The sequence below is a fragment of the Bos taurus genome, chromosome 5 (assembly GCF_002263795.3).
Source record: "Bos taurus isolate L1 Dominette 01449 registration number 42190680 breed Hereford chromosome 5, ARS-UCD2.0, whole genome shotgun sequence".
Classification (NCBI taxonomy): Eukaryota; Metazoa; Chordata; class Mammalia; order Artiodactyla; family Bovidae; genus Bos; species Bos taurus.
In genome coordinates, this window is record NC_037332.1 from 109,219,203 (window position 1) to 109,236,419 (window position 17,217).

The 17,217-nt window shown below is 53.0% G+C and overlaps 1 protein-coding gene across 14 annotated transcripts in view; it reads right to left on the bottom strand.

The window, feature by feature from the left end:
* Window positions 1–17,217, bottom strand: part of MICAL3 (microtubule associated monooxygenase, calponin and LIM domain containing 3) — a 157,006-nt gene that overhangs the window by 59,834 nt on the left and 79,955 nt on the right. For all 14 annotated transcript variants that reach the window (XM_059887146.1, XM_059887147.1, XM_059887148.1 and 11 more), the window contains exons 2-13: window positions 16,008–16,345; window positions 14,433–14,640; window positions 12,048–12,164; window positions 11,538–11,639; window positions 10,869–11,024; window positions 9,855–9,955; window positions 7,598–7,855; window positions 7,224–7,339; window positions 6,076–6,202; window positions 5,168–5,264; window positions 2,923–3,070; window positions 841–1,037 (exon numbers count right to left, since the gene is read on the bottom strand). In XM_059887146.1, the coding sequence (XP_059743129.1) occupies window positions 841–1,037; window positions 2,923–3,070; window positions 5,168–5,264; window positions 6,076–6,202; window positions 7,224–7,339; window positions 7,598–7,855; window positions 9,855–9,955; window positions 10,869–11,024; window positions 11,538–11,639; window positions 12,048–12,164; window positions 14,433–14,640; window positions 16,008–16,271 (1,891 nt within the window). In that variant the 5' untranslated portion in view covers window positions 16,272–16,345. The remainder of the gene's footprint in view (window positions 1–840; window positions 1,038–2,922; window positions 3,071–5,167; window positions 5,265–6,075; window positions 6,203–7,223; window positions 7,340–7,597; window positions 7,856–9,854; window positions 9,956–10,868; window positions 11,025–11,537; window positions 11,640–12,047; window positions 12,165–14,432; window positions 14,641–16,007; window positions 16,346–17,217) is intronic.

Genomic DNA, 17,217 nt, shown 5'->3' on the forward strand with positions numbered 1-17,217 from the left:
TTCAAGCAGAGATAGAATGGGAGAGACGTGGGGAAGACAAGGTGCAAGCCAAGCCATCGTTCTGGGGTGTGCAGACAGCTGTACTTAGCTTCACACGGAGGGGGGCTCTCCCTGACGGGCATACTGATGTTAGACTTGTGGATTTCTGTCGCAAGAACTGTATCGCTAACAAGAAAAAGCCTCAGAGGTCTACAAGTACATGGCTAGAAGACGCTGGAGAATGGCACCTCAAATCTCTGGATTCCAACGTTTTATTAGTGACAACAGTAACGCTGAGATAATAATTGAAATAACTAACATTTATGTAAGTGCTTCCATTCGCCAAACATTCTTCTCAGCATTTCACAATCTAATTATCTACACGTTGCCCCCATTTTATAGAAGGGGAAACTGAGGCACAGGGAGGTTTAGCGACTTGCCTCCAGTTGAACAGGGGAGGCAACGGGGTGCAAACCAGGCCAGGCACCGCGGTCAGCATGCGTAAGCACTACGACGCTTACTTCATCTGCCTCCCGGCAGCCTGAGGGCCAAGGGAAGACTTCTGGAAACACTAAAAAGCAGGAGAAGGAAGAGCAGCCAGAAAAAGAACAGTCACAGAGGAACGAGAACGAGGCAAGTGTGGTCCAGGATCACAGAAGCCAAGAGCAAGACAGAGTTTCAAGGGAACAGACGTCGTTCCAAGCACTGAACGACGCGGGAACAGGAATGCTCAAGGATTCAACATTCGCAGGTGTGCTGAGCAAAAAGGGTCAGAAGGAGGGCCTGCCAACACCCGCAGAGAAGCGGGTCTGATGGAAGAGGGGGCACAGGGACCCATCCAGCAGCCCCGGGGACCCTCACCTCGGGAGGGGAGGGAGTCCTTGAACATCTCGTAGAACTGGGTCAGGTACATAACCATGGATAGCTTGTCCGGCTCCCCTACTGAGGCCATCTCTCTGCCTGTCATGATGGGAGAAATGCCCAGCTCTTTCTCAGCAATGTCGAAGGCCAGCTGGTTATTCTTCTCCACATTCTGCTCATCCAAAGAGTCAAAATCTCTGAGGAATAAGATGAAGAAGACATGTCAAGACCATGCTTGACAGAGCCCCAGACCAGAACACAGTGTATCATGGAGTAGTCATTAAAAAGCCCAAGTTTAGGACCTCAGTGAAATTGGACAGCAAACCTATCTCACTTCTCAGCTTGCTTCCTCTTACTAATAAAATCAAATCACCCTCAGGAAGAACTCCAGATTAAAGATCTACCCACAAAAGACAAGAGGGAAAAGTTGGAAAACAAAACATTTCTCCAGTAATGTAAACTTCTTACTAAAATGTAGGCTCAAGGAGAGGAGCTGTTTTTCTTATGTTTCCCCTGCACCTGCACGTGGTCTGCGTGTAGTAACCTCGGGCTCAACAGGGAACAGGTCCTGTTTGGATGAGGCTGTGTTTAAAAAGCCTGGAGCCATCACCCCCACATCCACAGAGCTGACAAGCTGTTGATAGACTAGGTCGGCTCTAGTGAATCATACTCGGCCTTCTGCTCACAGGGAAATTCCAAAACTTTCCTCAAAAGGTTATTTCATTGCAAGGTCCCTGAGTTTCCCTAAGTACTTAGATTAACGAACATTTCCCACTGGGTTTCAGGCTTCCTGCTATTCAGTCAAGTAAAGACTGATAGCTTCCTTCATTAGGGACTTCAGACTAACCGAGAAGGCCTTATTTTATGTTAACCTACTCACTTGTGTAACTTTTTCACTTGCTAAATTCCTTTACTCTGTATATTAAGCCTATTAAACTGTGGAGGCCTCATCCTGAGTGAAGTCACTACAGCCTGAACAGTGCCAAGTTAACGACTCCGGGCTTTGTGTGCATCAGGAGGAAATCCCCAGGCCCCTGGAGCCCCTTCGGTCCGTCCATCAGAAGTGCGGCCCCATGCACCGGCCAGGCTCCCTCTGGCGCTTGTGACCCCGGCCCTCTGTCCTGCTCTCGCTCTGGAGCAGAAGTGACTCGCCTGGTCCTCGTTGCAGCACTCCCGTGCCATTACCACAGTTGTCCCCAAGCTGCCCCCCAGAGAGGGTGACTAGGTGACTTCCACTCGCTTTATATCTGCCTCTACATGAGCCAGGGACCGGGCACCAGAGGTCACTTACTTTATCCAAGCAAATCAGAAATCCCCATTTCTAAATACCAGGTGAGGCTGCTTTATTAGCATAAATGGGAACTAGGTCTTTCAGGATTCCTTCGGTAATCATTTAAAATAAAACAGACACAAAAATGGGCCCGTAAGTGGACCTAATGATGAAAGGACACAGTCAGTCAAGATAATCCCACGTGCTCTGCTCGCTTCTGGATCTTTCTGCTTGGCTTCCATGGTTAAGGACCGCCTGCAGGGGCAGCTGGGTGCATCAGGCACCAGCTGACCTGGGTCGTCCTGCTGCGCTAGTCTGCGTTTGATGAGCACAGGACGCCCAAGAGAGGAAATGGCACCACACAGGGAGGTAAGGCCACCTGAGTGTCACGAGCTTGACACTCGCATAAAGTGCAGGAGACAGAGACAATGCGGGCAAGCCCCGTGAACGGAGCAGGTGCTCTGCCAGGAGGGACACACGTGCTTCAGGTCCCACCCAGCCAGACTCTCCTCGTGACCAGCAGCACTGGACAGAGAGCTGGCTGCATGCAGAGCTCAGCTGGGGCCAGGAAACAGGGCTTCCCTTCATGGGATGTTAGCAGGCTCAGGGGGTCCACTTCGCAAGTATGGAGACTTATACACTCAGTTGGCCACTACTGGGCCGAGCCACAGAGCGCCCGAGAGACAGAGCTTTAAACACGGCTACATCAAGACCAGTCACAAGCTGCAGAGGAAGCACTGCGCGACGTGTCCCGTTCTAGGAAAAGGCCACCTGAGCGCGGGGAATACGGATGAGGCCGAGCCTGGACTCACATCAGGTCAGGGCGGTATCTGTGTATGATGGCACACAGGGCCAGGCCACTCTTCCACGACATGGTGAGGTCCGTCACATTCACCCCAGCATAGCCATCGGTCTGCCGCTGGCACCAACCCAGCAGCTTGCTGGAACGAGCCACAGACTCTAGAACAACAACAACGTTATTATTGGAGGTGTGGTCACCTGGGAGCCTTGACAGAGAATCACATAACCAGTCTGAAAACATATTGAAGGCAGGGACAAAATAGCTGTCACTGGTTTTCAAAAGTAAGAAGCTATTTAACTGGTATTACATAATTTTTTTTTTTTTTTTTTGGCTACACAGTGTGGCTTATGGGATCTTAGTTCCTCAACAGGGGCTGACTGAACCCGGGCCCACAGCAGTAAGAACGCAGAGTCCTAACCATGGAACCCCCAGGGAATTCCCGTGAAGTTTTAGGTAGGCAAGAAACTCCCAATTTATACAGACTCTGAGGTCAACATCCATGCCCCAGATGACAGACTACCCGTGGGTGACCTGGACCCAAGCACACTGAAGCCCAGGGTCCCGGCGGTTCTCCAGGACAGGGTTGTGGAGGGAATGACCACCTGCTGACACCCTCACACCAGCGGCCCTGAGATCTCCCTGGAGAGCTGGCAGCAGCTGGGGGAGGAAACGCCTTCCCTCCAAATCAACACTTGGAGGACCCAAGAAGAAAGGTTCGGTCCTGTACTTTCCAGGTAAAAGCAACTCCGCAGGATCACACAGGCGGAGCCAAGGACCCCAGAGCGGCAGGCTGAGCCCTCAGCAAGACAAGCCGTCATGCCCTGAAACACTCGACACAGAGACAACACACATCCGGGGACATTTTCCAGTCACTGATGTGTCTCCTAAAATATGAAAAGCCATTATAAAAATCCGTTTTTTGTAACTGCATCAGAAGAGTCCTGACGTAGAGCATTTAGAAGAATCTGGTAACTCCTATTGTGTCCAAAAAAGTCTGTTCCTTACCTTAGGCAGCTGAAAATATTTAACCTTGTACTGATCACTAAGTGCTTTGTGAACATAAGATAAAAACCGCATTTCTGAAAACCCTGTTTTAAGTCTTTCGGGGAAACAAATCCTGAAACGACACAGAGAAGCGCTGCTGGCATCCTCGTCTGATCTCCTGGCTCCTAGACTAACTTCATTCAGGCGTTTCCCAAGTCTATGTCCATCGGCCCAGTGTGTACTGGACAACCTCAATAGTTCAGGCTCCAGAACGGCAGTGAACAAAGACACATTCTCCAGGGGATTCCCTGGCGTCCAGAGGTCAGGATGCCTTGCTTTCACTGACAAGGGCACGGGTTCAATCCCTGGTCGGGGAATTAAGGTCCCACAAGCCATATGGGGCAGCCAAACAAGACACATTCTCTGCTTTCAAGGAAGATGATCTTGATATTCCAACAGCACGTCAACTTCAAGATGCCCACGACAGAACTCAAACCTCAGAACAGAACCTTCAGCCCCACTTCCTTATTCAGGCTCTTCAGTGCTTCTGGCTCCTTAATACTCCCGGCTACCACTCTTGACACCCCGCTGTACACCAAGTGTTGCAGTGAACACCTCACCACGCCCCCAGGTCCTCATAGCCGGAGTGAGGCACGATAGGCACCCCCATTTCAGACACAGAAACCCAAGTTCAGATGGCAAGGCACATCCTTCACTGACGGGCACGGTTAGACTGGACACAGTCTCCCTTCTCATCCACGGCCTCAACGTCAGGCCAGTGAGCCTGACATGGATGCAGCCCTAACTACCCACTCGGCCCGGTGCCCTCCTCCGCCTGGCTCACCTGCAGTGACCAGTCACTCTCCTCCCGAGGAACTCTTCAGAGGCCTCACCAGACACAAAGTACAGCACGGGCTCTGCCTCGACCATCGTGTCCTGCAGGCTCGTGGTCCTCAGCTTCGAGGCCATGGCTTCTCCGATAAGACCTTCCCCGCAAACCTGGGCTGGCATGTGCACTCAAAGGCCCCCGCACACACACCCCGCCCTCTCAACAGCATGTATCCAGTTTCTCTCCACTCCCTCGTGACCTCTGAGACCAGGTTTCCCAGCCCTGAAGCACTGTTATTTCCTGGCTGTGGGGCTGACTTGTGTATCACAGGGCAGAGCAGTCACGTCCCGTCCCGTCCAGTGCTGACGAGCACTGTGCACACCACAGCCCAGCCTTCACACAGAACACGCCGAGTTGGCTGAAAGGCCGAACCGGGACTCACCATTGCGGGCCAGCTTTGGGGTGGTTCGGGAATTCACAAGGTTCTCCATCTCCAAATGAACGTCTTTTGTGTCTCCAGTATCATACAGATGGCGCACCTGGCAGGAAGGTTATAAGTCGTGAAGAAGGGAAATCACACACCAAGGAACCAAGGCCCACCTGAGAACAGAATGCCCACAGTGAAAACCTGGGCAATGTGTGGTCAGAAGGGGTAACGCCAGCCTTCACCCCTTCCGGGACGCAGCGGGTCACACACACAAACATGCGCGCTGTGAGGACCTGTGACAGACAGACACCTGGCCATGGCAGGAGGGGCTTGCTTAGTCTCTGCTGGGCCATGACTCCTGCCCAGTAACAGCAGGTTTCACCCCTAAACACAGAGGCCCAGTGTACAGTCTAGGACACAGATATCTTGAATGAGCTGCTTTCCCAACGTTGTTGGACTCTTTGGAATTACTGTGTTTTGTGAAATGTCACTCTTGGTGCAATAACAAGGCTTCAGACATTCTGAACTGGACGACAGTATTTTTCACTTGCAGAGTCTTATCTTCCCAAGTCCTCTCAAGGGACCAGTCGGTCTGCAGCACAAAGACCCGGGGAGCTGGGGCGGTGGTCTCCATGGCGCAGACAAGGAGACAAGGGCAGGGGAGGGGAGGGCCCGGGCACAGTGACTGGTGGCAGTGAGGCAGGTGTGCACCACACGCCCTGCCCAGGGTGCCAGGGCTGTGCCCTGCTCGTCACTGCACACCCGCCTCCCTGGGGGCTCCATCTGCTGATGGAAAACGCCTTCTCAGCCAACTCAGGGAGACGTCACTTGGTTCTTAAGGAAGGCTGTGTATGCTCGTATCCACATGGTCTGACTGGGCCTGACAGTGGCCAGGTCATGCCCGACTGGCCAGGGACTCTCACCTGACTCGGCCGGAGAAAGTTGACATTCACGTTGGGGTATCTGGTGACCGGGTCGATGCTGTACTGGCTGAAGTTCTTGCTCACGTTCTCAGGGGTGGTCTGAGGCAGCAACCTATAAATGCTTTCCCTGCAACAACGAACAATACGCTCAGAGCAGTGACAGCAACAGAAACACCTCTGATGATATTTCTATGTTCTGAGAGCCCAGGGCAGGGCCAGCCTTCCTCCTGGATGGGGTTCCCCCACCTCCACATCAGCCCTGCTTCCCATCCCCTCCACCTCCAGGATCCCACAGGCCCCAGCCTGCTACGCCCCAGAAAGAAGGGCAAGCACACTGCTGTGGGCGGGAGCAAAGCCTGAATCTAATTTACTACTGTGCTCTGTTTTGGCAAGTTCACCAAATTTTTAAGAAAGTCACTGATGAAAAAAACTTGCCACTTGCAAAGGCCCCCTCCCACACACCCCGCCCACGTGTCCAGCTTCTCTCCACACTCTCGTGACCCCTGAGACCAGGTGTCCCACCCTCGAAGGACTGCCATTTCCTGGCTGTGACCCCTTAGGTAACTGTGACCCCAGAGGACCTTATGTAACAGACTTAAAATGATATGAACCCCGAATTTCACCCAGCATATCCTCTTCCTCTAGTTCTGGTCAAGGCACCTGTTCTTTATCAGCATGCAAATCCCAGGTCTTAGCTCATTTGCAATTATCTGCTTCAAAATATCTGACATTTGAGAAATGTTTACAAGTAGTTTGGTGTTTCCCTTTGAATTCAAAGGCATCTTTAATTAGTTCTAAGTTAGGACATCCCCAGCTACCACACTGATTTCATTAGTATAAGTCTCTCTAGTTCAAAGACAAGAAGGACTTGACACAGGATTTTCATACCCCTGTTTACATAACTGTCACAGAGGAATCAGAGAACACCCAGCAGTGTTACACAAAGATTCAGACACCGCTTGGAAGAGTTTGCTTTGGAGAGTGACAGGAGAACATCCCTGAGATAACCGGTAGGTGTCTATGATTTTATGAATACCTATCTTACCTTTCTTCTCCTAAATAAGAATATATCATCAATTAAGGAGGAGAAACCTGAGCCCAGCCTACAACTGACGCTCCATCTCATCACGGAGGGGCCCTGCGGTTACCTCTCTGCCAGGACTTCCAAGGGGCTTGTCCCCAGAGACCAGCTACGCACCATCCAGGCTGAGTCCATAGCAGCCAGAAAGCCCCGGGCTATTCCTGTTCCCATTGGCCAAAAAGGCTAGAAGGAGATAGAAAACAGAGAATTAATTACCTTTTAATAGAGGGAAACTAAACTCCTGAGCAAAGAAAGCCTTTGGACCTGAGAGGACGTTCTAGCAGGACATATTGCCCTTCCCCCCAACAACCTGGCAGGTCCTAAACCTAACTCAGCAGGCTCTGAGCCCCTAGGTTGGACTCTACACGGCAGGATGACACAGACGCTCCCAGCCTGGGACCCCATGTTCCTAGTCATGCCGCCCCCAACACCCACTCTCACCTCCAGGAGGCTGTCCCCCACCAGAGCCACCAGCAGCTGGTGCCCGTTGTGCTCCCGCACCAGGGCCGCATTCTCGGAGGCATACATGCACGTGAAGTCGAACATGGCCACGTCAGGCTGCCCGTAGTGGTTGATGGCGAAGTCCAGCGACGGCAGCTGCTGCTGGGTGGAGAAGTCGGCTGCCTCCCGGGCGTAGCTCAGCAGGGCCTCCTGGTCCACATTCTCCCGGGAGAGCAAGAGCTCCGTGTCAGCGTAGTCCTGTCTCCAGAGACGGGGGGAGGCTCAAGGGAAGGCCACGGCCACACCACCTTCCCCGCCCCGAGAGTGGCTTCCTGTTCCAATAAATAAGTCCTCCACACAAATTCGGGAAGGGAGGGGGGCTTGTTTCTAAAGGAACACAGGTTTTGCCACCTAGAAACAGAGTCCCTGCTTTTCCATCGTTCTTAGAACAAGTCACTACTTGTGCAGTCTAATCCACTCCACCTCACGGAGCTGCTCTGAACACCAAATACAATGGCTCATGGGATGGCGCCTTGTAAACTGAAAAGCATCCCCAGTTAAGGCTGCTATCAGCAAGCATCCTCTTCTGACAGCAACTGGACGACACAGGACACTCAACCTGAGTCTCCCATCGACCCCAAAGGAAGAACCCAAAAGCTTCCATGCCCGACGGATAAGAAGGTGGGGGCACCAGCAGCCCAGGGAACCGGCAAGAGATACACTGAGGATGGAACAGAAGCTTTCCAAACAATACACAGGATTCTGGAAGGCCCCACAGTAATCCACCAACAAAGAAAAATGATGAGAGAAAAAGGGCTCTCCACAGAGAGGACTGAGAAACTCCTCTGCTCTGGAGGTTCCTGCACACCGACCAGGCCTCCTCCTCAAGGGCGACCAGAGCTCCCCAAGTGTCTCTGAGGGCACCTCCAGCTGCCCAGACAAGATGGAAAGGGCAAACATGCACACTCAAGTTGGTTTGTTCAATACTTAGTGAGTAGCCACCATGGGCTCAGGATTCAGTGGCACACACCCTGTGTGCTAAAAAAAAACAAAAAAAACAAATAGGAAAAGTACATCAGGTTGCGCCAATCTAGATTGTTCCAACATAATGTCAACTGATTACCAGTCCTGAGAGGACGGTAGATGTCAAGTCTTAGCTTGGCCCCAAGGCGCACCAGCAGGCTCATGAGTATCTCTTCCCGATGAAACATTCAACTGAGTATATCCCACCCTGGATATACTCCAGCGGCACGGGCTGCATCCACTGCTCTGCTCCCTTCTCCTGACTCACACAAAGGCCACGGGGCTGAGACACAGACAGGAGGCCCCCGAGGAGGAGACTGCTTCGGGCAAGCTCCCTGCTCCCCAGCGCTGCCCAAGGCAAAGCGGCAGTGTCAACGCATCACCACCCTGCAGACCTGGGACGCCCTGACACTCAGCCGCAAGTCTGTGCTGGGACCGCAGGGGCCTCGGTCAGCACGTCAGCACAGCAATAGTAATTCTCAAACCCAGACCAGCCAGACCAAGCAAGACTTAAGAAACTCTCCTGAGGAACCATCTCTGGAGGAACCATCCACCTGTGGCTCTCTGATTCCATTTCCAGGTCATCGTCTCAGGGAATGTCACACAATTAGTCATCTGGAAAAAAGGCTTAGCTGGCCCTGACTCCAGGTGAACAAGAGTCCTCACTGTCAGGCCACAAAGAGGTCCAAATAAAGCCTGACTGAGGCTCTGTTCCCTGGGCCTCTGTAACCAGATCCCAGAAACACCAAATTCCCTTCCCTCTATAAGCCCCTTCGCTCTACAACCCTCTCCCAAAGGACGACCTATTAACCAACCAATAATCAGCCACATGGGAATGTACCATAAGCCACAAACCTAAGCACTAAAATTACACTGAATATTTATGCACAAAATGCTACCTGAGATTGCTCTGCACAGCCCCACGCAGGAGTGGGGAGTAGGCAGTGCTGGCCGCGTGCTGATCCCTGTGAAGCTGGATAAGAGGCACACGGGGGTTCATTACCCAAGTCTCTCCACTTTTGTTCACACTTGATATTTTCCAAAATGAGATTTTTTAAAGTGTTAAACTAAAAAACATCAGAGGATTACAAAATACAAAACATCAGCAGAAGATGAGTGAGGTACTCGTTTTAATGACTTTGCAAGAAAAACTGATCAGACAATAAAATTCTTTATCTTGGTAATCACATGACCTGATACATAAAAAGAGGTCTAAAAGAAATCCGTGACTCACATGCAGTATCACCCCTTTGTCCAGTAAGCTCTGCTTCTTGGCAGTCATAACGAAGTAGTGTGTGTCATCTTTGTAGTAGACAATGTTCTCCAGGTCGATCCCTGCGACAGAGGACAGACTCACACGTGAGGGTCTGCTGAGAAGTGGGGGGATGACTGCTATCAGTCCACAGAGACCGGGGTCCTGGAACCCCAGGCAGGAAAGAGAAAACAGGTGTCTGAGCCCGATCTTCACACCCTGCCCGTTTGTTCACAAAAAGAGGGGGAAGCCTGGCCATCCTCACACTGCTCTGCATTTACCTGACACCCTGTTATCCCAACAACAGCCATCAACAGGAAGCAGAAACGTGAGGATGGGAAGAAGGGAGAGGTTAACCCTGAGGAAGAGGGTCTGAGTCAGTTCTCAGGTTAAGCCTCTTTGATACTCATCAAAGCAACGGGGGAATCTCCTAGACGCTCACGAGCAAGATAGACAACCAGATGCTGGAAGCAGAGAGTGCGCTACTGGCTCTTTAACTCTATTAACCTAAAAAATTAGATGCAATGGTAAGAAACTGTGTTCTAGAAAACAGCTAACTGCAATTTGTCACACATTTTTGTTGCAGTGAATGTCCAAGTGAATCTATTCACAAGCTACCATACAACAGCCTCGTTTTTATCTGGCACGTGGTTTACTTCAGAAGCAAATGAACTCAGGAAAAAGAAAACACACTCAACACCTACAGTCTGCTTCTCAACAAACCAGGGCTCCCCACCCACAGTGACTGAGCGCCAGGCAGGGGAAGGGGTTCAAGCAGGAGGAGCAGCCCAGCCACAGCGATGAGCACAAAAGACAGCAGAGCAGGAGACAGAGGCATGAACGGCACAACGCTCAGAGCGAAGCACAGCAGTGCAGAAAGGGCAGAGGCCACAGCACAGCAGCAGGAGCAACGAACCCCGCCCCGCCAGCCCCCCAGACGAGGACCAGAGCGGTGTTCAGAGTCTTTCCTTCCGCCGTGGAAGTATTAACACCAACCTGTGGCTTCCCTCAGTTCCTGGAAAAATTTTTGGTTGAATATAAAAGCCACACCACTGATTTCTTCCACTTTGGCTTCTGCTGTTGTATTTCGGTTAATAAAATTCGCTGTAATGGCAATGGCCAATTTGCCACGGAATTCTTTCCGACGAAATCCTGGGAAGTGGGGAAGAAATTTTCAGAGGTGACAAAAGCTGGCCAGAGAAGCAGGAAGTTCACGTCAAACAGGAGAAATAGGAGGGGTTCTGATGGGGACATGGAAGAGTGTTGGGGGTGGGAATCACGGGAAATTGAGGGCAGCTCTCCTCTGTCTGGAAGTAAGGTGTCTACCTCCCAAAGCCTTCCCAATCCAGCAAGATGTCAAAGTCACCCACAGCTAACACACGCCTCAAAATCCGACGGGCCAGAGAAGCACTCAGTGTGAGGCTCCATCTGCTTGAATAAGTCAGGTCTAGATCTGCAGTGCACCCGGCTCATGAGAGCCTGTCTCCCTGCACCCAGAGAAGTGCCTGAGAGCCAGCTGGTGGGGCCTGCCATCCACCAGCACAGGCACGGACCAGAGGAGAGGTCTCAGGAGTGGGGACTCTGAGGACACAAGCTCTTACGGGGCTTGGGGAGGGCAACCCTTCCCTGGCTGTGAACCAGCAGGAGGAGGAGACTGCCCAGTACCTTCCAAGGTATTCCTGCGGCCATCCCCGCCGATGATCACTTCAAACTCATATTCTGACACAGGGTGCGTTTTGGGGTGCACCAGGGCCCGCCAACCTATTCCTGTGGACCAAAGTCAGAATGAAGGTCGTCACCAGACCCATTCATACACCTGAGATATTCATACACCCAGATCTCTAGATATCCAGGTGTGCAGATGGCACAAAATCCCATGTCAAACATAGCAGGCGTAAAAGCATGGGGCACAAACCAAAGAAAGAAAGAAGCTTTGAGGAAGGCTCACAAAGGAACGTCCCCCAGCACATGACCTTCTGTAACGGATCCAAGCACCCGGCATGTCTCATACTATGTCAGGGCCTCCTCATTAAGTCAAAGTTCCTCCAGAGGCTGTACAAACGGAGAAGCCCTTTAACCAGCTCTGAAAACTACCCGAGACGCCTGTCATCTCCCCCATAGATCGAATCTTTCTCACTCCTTCCAGCCCCTTTCCCTCCTTATTTGTACACTCACGTTCATTTTCTTGATCCTCGGGAGGCTCCACAAGTCCTCGGAATTCCACATTGACGTGGATCTCAATGCCTAGGATCAAGGCTACTTTCAAAAGTATTAGCTGAAGCTGACGGATACCTGAGTGGGCAGAAGATTGCACAAGTGAGGGTCCTCAGCGGGGCAGACAGTCAGCATCACTACCCCAGTTCCCCCACCCACCCATGCACGCAGAGTTTACTCGGCTGCTTAAAGTCACCGGCAGCAGGCTTTTCCCAGCCATGCCTGTAGCGTCTTTCCTTTCCCAGGGCAAATACAACTCAGTGCAGATGTTCCAGAGACACACATGGGGCCATGCCCACCTCTTGGGTTAGGTATTCCCAGCACAGGAGAGCACTGAGACAGCAGGAGACGTGCTCCCTCCCCAATCCTCCCTGATGTGCTCAGAGCTCCTCCTCATCCTCCCTGATGTGCTCAGAGCCCTTCCCCATCCTCCCTGATGTGCTCAGAGCCCCTCCCCATCTTCCCTGATGTGCTCAGAGCCCCTCCCCATCCTCCCTGATGGGCTCAGAGCCCCTCCCCATCCTCCCTGATGTGCTCAGAGCCCCTCCATCCTCCCTGATGTGCTCAGAGCCCTTCCCCATCCTCCCTGATGGGCTCAGAGCCCCTCCCCATCCTCCCTGATGGGCTCAGAGCCCCTCCCCATCCTCCCTGATGGGCTCAGAGCCCCTCCCCATCCTCCCTGGTGTGCTCAGAGCCCCTCCATCCTCCCTGATGTACTCAGAGCCCTTCCCCATCCTCCCTGATGTGCTCAGAGCTCCCCATCCTCCCTGATGTGCTCAGAGCTCCTCCATCCTCCCTGATGTGCTCAGAGTCCCCCAATCCTCCCTGATGGGCTCAGAGCCCCTCAACCTCCCTGATGTGCTCAGAGCCCCACATCCTCCCTGATGGGTTCAGAGTCACAGTGACTGAGCAGAACCTGTGACGCTGACAGGATTCACCACAGAAGATGAAAGATGGGCCCCAGGGGCACCTCCCACTGGACACAAAGGGCTGCACTGCCTCCTGAACTGCCCACGGCTTTTCTCACCTCGTACCTCACTGATGGCCACACATCCATACACGCTGAAAAGGGCACCTTCCATCCAACCTCAGTCTCTTACTGTCCCCCTCCCACCGCTGGTCCACAGGTGTAGGAACCAAGGCTCAGAATGATAGGAATCGTGCTCCTGGTCACAGTGAGTTACGCATCTGTTCAGCATCCAGTGGGTGCCTCCCAGGTGCCAGGCACGGCAGCAGCCCGGGACTGAGAGCGGGTCCGGGCTCTATGACAAACCCTGCCACGCACAAGGCAGACAAGTCCACTGATGTGACGACCCTGCCCTCTGCTAAGACCAAGATGCCGGCAGGCTGTGACAACGTGCTAGGAAACATGCTAACCCTCCTTGAGGTCATCTCAGTTACTTCCTTCCCCGCCCACCCTTCCGAGTCACACTCCCAGGCTCCTTAAATCCTCTGCTGGCACACGCTATAGCTGTACACAGCTGAGTTCCAAGATGCTTTATACCGTACAGCCCAACCGACAGAGCGCTTCTGCTACCAGTGGAACGTGGCCTCTGTCGGCCAGCAGGTGATAAACTGGCGCAATTGCTTTGAAGCCGATGTTTACAGGACACACCTGAAGAGCTCCGAACAGCAGCTCCTTGATAAGGCCCCCCTGAAACCACCAGTGACAATCAACAGACAAGACTTCAGCCTCATAAAGTAGACAGTCTGTTCTGAACCACTTTTCAGATCAGCATGAAAACAAAAGCAGTGTCTGCATTAATGTCTACTGACTCAAGCACGGGCCCAGGCCGAGCCTGGAGGGGACCAGAGTCCAGCAGGAGCCCTGCATGCTGCAGACCTCACAAGAACCACCCAACGAAGGAATCCCACTATCGACTGGCCACTCACAGCCAGACCAGGAGTTCGTCCTTCTGATACCCAGGGCCACCCCCAGAGCATGTGCCCTCTCGTCAGGAGGCACCCACAGCAGTGTGTCACAGCGAGCCCACACCTCGGGCCTCTCCCTCTGGACTATGAACCACCAGAGGGTCAAAGCCCACACTGGAGGTCTGTTTCCTGGACTCGCCCCAGCACCCATCCCGCCCACTGCCAGTGCTCAGTAAGAGCCCAGGATCTTAGAGCTCCTTAAGCTAAACTCATTTTGCAGGAGACACATTGGCACTTAAGAATCTCAGGTTACAGAACCCCTGGAGGGCAGGTACTCCAACTCCAAGTTGAGTGTGCTCTCTACACAACAGACACGAACGATGACAGGGCCCACCAGCTTCTAGAATCTGCCTGCCATTGTCCCCTGAGAAGTGGGCAGAGGCAGGATTCCATAGGAGTGCTGATCTTACTTACTGATGTGGTCGATGGCCCCAGCACAGAACTTGCCGTAGAACTTCTTGGCACCCAGACCTCGCAGGTCATGTATGGTGAACGGCCAGAGGTGCAAGACGTTGTTGCGGGAGAAGGCGTCTCGCTTCTCAATGACGACCACCTTAGCTCCCAGCAAGGACAAATCGATGGCTGTGCGGAGACCGCAGGGGCCGGCTCCAATGATGAGACACTGAAAGACATGGCTGCTTTCAGGGCAAAGGCAGCACTCTTGATCTCATGACTACCATTCCCTAAAACTCCCACAGGGCTATTCTCCCCATTACCAAGAAACCTTCACTCCCATCTGGGTCAGAGTGGAGCGCCCACAATGGCTTCAGAGAGAAGCTGTGAGCGCTCTGGATGGAGGAAGACTTGACTTTCACTACTGGACAGAAACTCAGACAGGGCACCTGCAGATCTTTACCTGGGCCATGACATCAACACAGGATGAAACTCACATGTCATCTCTCATCAACAGGAGAAAACCTTTTGGAAGGCTTGTAAGTCAAGCAGATCTCCGTCTGCTTGAGGAGACACAGATCACTAAACACACAGCCAAGCAAGCCTGGGTCCTGGATGGACCTACCGCTTGAAAGACTCCCAGGAGGTAATCCTCAGGAGTCAGAGCTTCCTGTGCTGAAGAGAGTTCTTGAAGATCCATGTTCTAGAGAAGGACTCTGGCTGACACTGAACTAGTTCACATGCATGTCCAGAGGAGAGACAGGCACTGCCTCTGGCTTCAGATTCTCCTCATTCTTAATAAAACTCTAGAGCACACTCATAAAAGTATGCCTTTGAATTACTTGAATTCTGTGTATGAATACCTACCCAAATACAAACCCACACAGGGCAAGTTAAGGCTCATGAAATAGTAACAGCAGTCCTAACATCATCTCCAACTTCTGCAAAAGCTAGCTTTTCTAGCTTCTCACAGAAAGGGCTCTTACATAATGAGGAAAACACAGAATGTGTTATCCTTCTCCACTCCCCACGCCTCCTACAGCACACTTGAGTGGACATCTTCGGTCTTTGCCTAAGATTTCTCTAGATTGTGAAGCAAGCAAAAGAAATTCTTTGGTTTATAAAGCCCTTGCTTATCAACACAGGCCTCTGGAAAATGGATGAAAGGATGTCTGAAGCCTGTGGGAAATCCCCAAGTTGGCCAATACTCTGCACACCTTACCAGACACTGAGTCCAGAGGTTGCTCTGCCAAGCACCAGGCCACCCAGGCAGACAGGACCCCAACAGGGCCTGGCTACCTCTGTGCTCAGTGGCCTGCGTCCTCTAACAGCATGAGAGTCAGCCAGAGTGGCAGCAAAATCAAACAGCCCCCGTATCATTTGACTGCAGGGTAGTTCTCAGCAGCTGAGACGCCCATGTTCCTGTGTCAGTTCAGGGGTAAGAGCGGGGCAGGAGGAACGGTCGAATGAACACAGGCAGAGGACCGGCACGCAGGCTCAGCCCGATACCCCTCCAGGCAGTAGATGACCCCACCTGGCCTCATAGGCTACCTCCACCCAATGCCCTCTCCCTCTCCAGCGAGTCCCAGGCCCTACCTTGGTGTTCGTGCACACCTTTCCCTTCTTGTAGTCTTTGTGGCTGCCCCGCTTGTCCAGCTTTGCCCAGAGGGCCTTGGCTTTCCAGTAGTTAAGCTTGGACTTGAGCTTGTGATAAAAGGAGCGATGGTCCTTAGGCTTCAGTTCCAGGTGGTCACAGAGCTCTTGGAAGGCCTTGAGGGTCCCCTTGCAGGTGGTGGCCTGCACGAAGCGGTCAAAGAGGACGTGGGCCCGATTCGTGGCCTCGTTCTTACTCTCCTCCATGTCCCCACTCTCAGCGCCCTGGACAGGTGGGGCAGGGGGAGGGCTGTGGACCCGCCTGATGCCGTCACGTTAACCTAATAAAGAAAAAGGGCTGGTTAGCACATCCCGGTCGGTATCTAGAAACATCTTCTAGGAGACAGTTTCCAAGTGCAGCAGTCATTTGTTCGACAATGTAACACGCGGCCTGCCCTCCACACGCCAGGAACCATCTGAGGCCCAGGGAATGGAGAGGAGCAAGACCGCTGCTGTCAGGGACATCACAGCTGAGCAGGTGAGACAGGCTTGCACTACACTGAGCATCAGAGAGAGAGGCACGGGGCTGGGGACACGGGCAGAGGCCCCGTCACAGGGAAAGGGTCCTCACCCAAGATGGGCCTCTGAGGGACAACAGCTGAGCTTTCCAGGAGGAGCAAGTGTCAGCCAGCAGGGGAGAAGTGCAGGACATGGAGAGGAAGGAAAGTGGAAGGCCTGCAAGGGAGACTTACAGAGGAAAGGACTCAGTGAATGCTGACACCAGGCCAAGGCGTGACAAAGAGAAACACTCATCTGGGGCAGGGGGCGCGGCGAGCTCCCCTCTGACCCTGGTACATCTGACCTGCCTTGGTGGAGGGGCACACTGGCCAGTCGGCCAAGGCTGAGGCCCAGGGGGCCCGGTGTCCAGGTGGGAGCCGCCCACTCGAGGCTGGCCAGATTGCACAGAGAGTCCTGGCAAGAGGACGGCCCAGGGCTCCGGCCACCCGTCTGTGCTGCCGCCCCTTCCACCCCTGAGATCTGAGACTCGCGGACGGAAGGGGCAGCAGCACAGACGGCTGTCTGGAGAGATACAGAGGCACGGGGTGGGTTGGGGGCGGGTAAGTGGACACGGTACAGACGCAGGGGAGGGTGTGGGGAGGTCTCAGAGGACCACGTTCATGCACCATCACCACCTAGAAGTACTGTGAGAGCT